Here is a 4,169-nt window from a genome sequence, read left to right on the forward strand (position 1 = left end):
TAGCTTAAAACAAATCTATAAAATGTACGCCTATAACTACTTTTACCGAGGTAAAACTAATCCCTGTTGATTTATATTTGGCGAATTCACTATGGACCTCCTTTCTACTTTGACGCAGCACGTGCTGACTCACAAGCCCAGTATTAAGGGCGTTATACCTATGATGGTTTGCTTTGGGCCACAGTATGTGCGCTCACATCTGGCAGCATCTGGAGTAAGCGTGTTTCTCAAGTTTATAAAGTAATCCAACTTCACGCAAATTGCAGAGTAGAGCGGGAGTAGGAGACAGGGAGGAAAGGGCATTTCAAGAGTGGAGTAATTTGGCACCAAAGTCAGGTAAGGCTATACATTTTTTAATCCAAATATGTTTTTATTTTTTTTTACCATTAGAAATACAGTTTCGTTTTGCGGTACATTGTTTACGTCACAAAGAAACAAGGTAACTTCTTTATGATATCTTTTGAAGATTGATATTTTTTCCTCATGATAACGCTTTTGTGGTAGGATCTTTGGTATTTATAGTTATCTGGAACTTACTTGACAGAATGAAGACCAACCATTTTTTTCTATCTTGTAATAAGCTATCCTAATTGTTAACGTTCAGTTGTATTTTCAGTAGCCTAATTCAATTAATCAATTCACTTAATTCAATAAATGAAATATTATCATTAATTTAGCCTATTTGTTCCTCTTCCAATGTATTTATCTTAAATGTTCATCTTCCTTGATTGACAACAGGTATCTAAAGGGGGAAAAAATGGAACTGAAACTATTGCTAAGGCGGGTGGGCTCGATAGTCCGTGCTATCCTGACTGTCCTCTTTGCCCTGGTGGTGCTGGGGGTGATGGTGTGGGCTTACGTCCAGGGCTTCCAGCTGGCCACCTCCCCATATGGCATCATTTCCTTTGGCTTCTACGGCCTCCTGCTGGGGCTCCATGTCCTGGTCCAGAGCCTGTTTGCCTTCGTGGAGCACCGCCGCATGAGGGCCCGAAGCAAGGCCAGCACCTGCACCTTCACCAAGACCATTGGCTTCACTATCTCAGCCTACCAGGAGGACCCAGAGTACCTGCGCGAGTGCCTCAACTCCATTCGGGCCCTCAAGTACCCTCCAGAGCTGCTGCGGGTCATCATGGTGGTGGATGGGAACTCAGGGGACGACCTCTACATGCTGGAGATGTTTAGGGAGGTGTTTGCAGACCAGGACCCTGGCTGTTACGTGTGGAGGAATAACTACCACACATGGGACCCCACCCAGACCCAGGATGCTAGTTATGGGCTGGGAGAGGACCCCCAGAGGAGGGAGGTGGAGGATCTGATCAACAGCAGGAGGTGTGTGTGCATCATGCAGAAGTGGGGTGGAAAGAGGGAGGTGATGTACACAGCGTTCAAGGCACTGGGACAGTCGGCGGACTACATACAGGTGAGGAGTTGATTTACATCTCCTGACATTAGGGAAATACTGTATTTCATATATTTTTTTAAACACCTTGGATCAGAGCACACAGTATCTTCATTCTGTTTCTTGTCTTATAATGTTAATAATTGTTAATATTAATAATAATGTCTCTGTCTCTCTCTCTCGCTGTTTCTCTCTCTGTTTCTCTGTTTCTCTCTCTGTTTCTCTCTCTGTTTCTCTCTCTGTTTCTCTCTCTGTTTCTCTCTCTGTTTCTCTCTCTGTTTCTCTCTCTGTTTCTCTCTCTGTTTCTCTCTCTCTCTCTCCTCCAGGTGTGTGACTCTGACACCAAGCTAGACCCCCTGGCTACGGTGGAGCTGTGTAAGGTTCTGGAGAGCAACCAGAAGTACGGGGCGGTGGGAGGAGACGTGATGATCCTCAACCTCAAGGAGTCCTACATCAGCTTCATGAGCAGCCTGCGCTACTGGATGGCGTTCAACATCGAGAGGTCCTGCCAGTCCTTCTTCAACTGTGTCTCCTGCATCAGCGGCCCCCTGGGTAAGGAAATTACACTTTCCTGTGACCGCGATAAACATGAGTCATAACCTTGCTTCTCTTGTTTATGTTACTGGGAGTCGTGTAATATTATGTTATTTGTATTCAGTAAGTGCAGTACTATAACATAGATTTGGTTTCATCCTCAGGTCTGTACAGGAATGACCTCCTCCAGCAGTTCTTAGAGTCCTGGTACAACCAGAAGTTCCTGGGGACTCACTGTACATTTGGGGATGACAGACATCTCACCAACCGCATGCTCAGCATGGGCTATGCCACCAAGTGAGTATACATTTCTTCACAAATACTCCTCATACACAAATAAACTGAAGCACAACACTTTACTGGAGATAAGATGATATTAGACTCATTCATCATCATCCATCCTCTGCTCTCAGATACACGGCCCGTTCCAAGTGCTACACGGAGACGCCAGGCCAGTTTCTCCGGTGGCTCAACCAGCAGACGCGCTGGACCAAGTCTTACTTCCGCGAGTGGCTCTACAACGCCATGTGGTGGCACAAGCACCACCTGTGGATGACCTACGAGTCCATTGTCTCTGGTGTCTTCCCCTTCTTCGTCACGGCCACCATCATCCAGCTGTTCTGGTCAGGCACCCTGTGGGACATCCTCTGGGTCCTCTGCTGCATCCAGCTCATCGGCCTGATCAAGGCGGCCTATGCCTGCATCCTGCGCCGTGACCTGGTCATGGTGTTCATGTCCCTCTACTCTGCCCTCTACATGACCAGCCTGCTGCCCGCCAAGTACTTTGCCATCATCACCATGAACAAGAGCAGCTGGGGCACGTCGGGCCGCCGCAAGATGGTTGGGAACTACATCCCCCTGCTGCCTCTGTCAGTGTGGGCGGCCATCTTGCTGGGCGGGTCCTGCTACACCATCTACAAGGAGAGCCAAAAGGACTGGTCCACGCCGGCTAAGGTACTAGAGACCAGGTTTCTGATCTACGGCTGTGTGGCGTACGTCTGCTACTGGTTCCTCATGATCTTCCTCTACTGGGTGTGGTTCCGCAGGCTGTGTAGGAAACGCTCACAAAGTTATGACGTAAGCGTATAGGGACAGTTTTCTATACAAGGAGAAAAAACGGGATATTTAGTATTTATTTAGTATTTTGTGCATCAAATCTTTTTCATTTATTTATTTCATCTTGCAGTACAGTAGCTGTTTGTGAACAGATAAACTTTATACAGCTGCTAAATCAACTGAACCAGAGAATATATAAATGTATATAATGCACTGTATATGAGAACAATTACCTAGACTCTGGGAAGCTTCATCAAGAATAGTGTCAAAGATGAGAATATATTGTTGATAACTACAGTTTGCCGTGCTACTGAAGATGGAGAAAGGAGTTGTTAGTTGTTAAGTGAGTGAATATTTGACATTCAGTTGTCTTTACAAATACTTTATAACTGAAACTGTATACAGAAGCAGTATAGTATACCTATCTGGAGTTGATGATAAGACTAGTAATCTATTCTGGATGGCCCTTGATTTGCTGTTGCTTAATTCTACTGACTGCCTAACGAACGAAGTGTTACATTTATTTAATATAAGGATTTGTAATCTCTCTTGAGCACAACATTATTGAACCGTTATTAGATCACGCTGTACATGACTTGATATGTGCCTTACACAACAAAATACCATATCAGACATAGTAGCTTTTCTTTGTTTTTAAATATACTTCTCTCAATAATGCACTGGAAATTGGACTGGATTTTAATCACAGCTTTTTTAAAACATTACCTTGGAAGCAAACTAGCAAAATGTCTTGTGGTTGGTTCGAAGTGAAACTCTTTATTTCAGTGTAAATAATAGTGACAGACTCCGTAGTAAGACAATCATACATGTGAAGCCCTGTGAGATAGACGGACAGTGGTTCTGCTGTCATGTTGAGTATAAACATGAGAGATGCACCTGGCTCGGTTTGAACTGAACTGACCGAGCACATCGGTATACATTGTTTATGCACATTTTCCATTGTATGTGATGATTTCCTTTATCATATTATTTTGCAAATGTGAATGAATGTATGTATGTTTTGGGAATTTGATCAAAATGATTAAATAAAAATGAAGTATTTTGTGAGGAAAATGAATTGAATGAATTTGTTGAGGAGGGATTGTTTTGGTTACCACACCCATCTCTCAATGATCCTATCGATCTAGGATGCTGAAATCAGTGTCTTAGTGGTTGCTTC

At 44.0% G+C, this 4,169-nt stretch overlaps 1 protein-coding gene across 1 annotated transcript; it reads left to right on the plus strand.

Moving 5' to 3' along the window:
* Positions 1-757: 757 nt before the first annotated feature.
* On the plus strand, positions 758-3,066 carry LOC106578351 (hyaluronan synthase 1-like). The gene is made up of 4 exons (XM_014157055.2): positions 758-1,420; positions 1,726-1,951; positions 2,098-2,230; positions 2,347-3,066. Exons 1-4 carry the CDS (start codon positions 758-760, stop codon positions 3,020-3,022), a joined length of 1,698 nt encoding a protein of 565 aa, XP_014012530.1. The 3' UTR covers positions 3,023-3,066.
* Positions 3,067-4,169: the final 1,103 nt, after the last annotated feature.

The sequence above is a fragment of the Salmo salar genome, chromosome ssa02, assembly GCF_905237065.1.
Source record: "Salmo salar chromosome ssa02, Ssal_v3.1, whole genome shotgun sequence".
Taxonomy (NCBI): domain Eukaryota; kingdom Metazoa; phylum Chordata; class Actinopteri; order Salmoniformes; family Salmonidae; genus Salmo; species Salmo salar.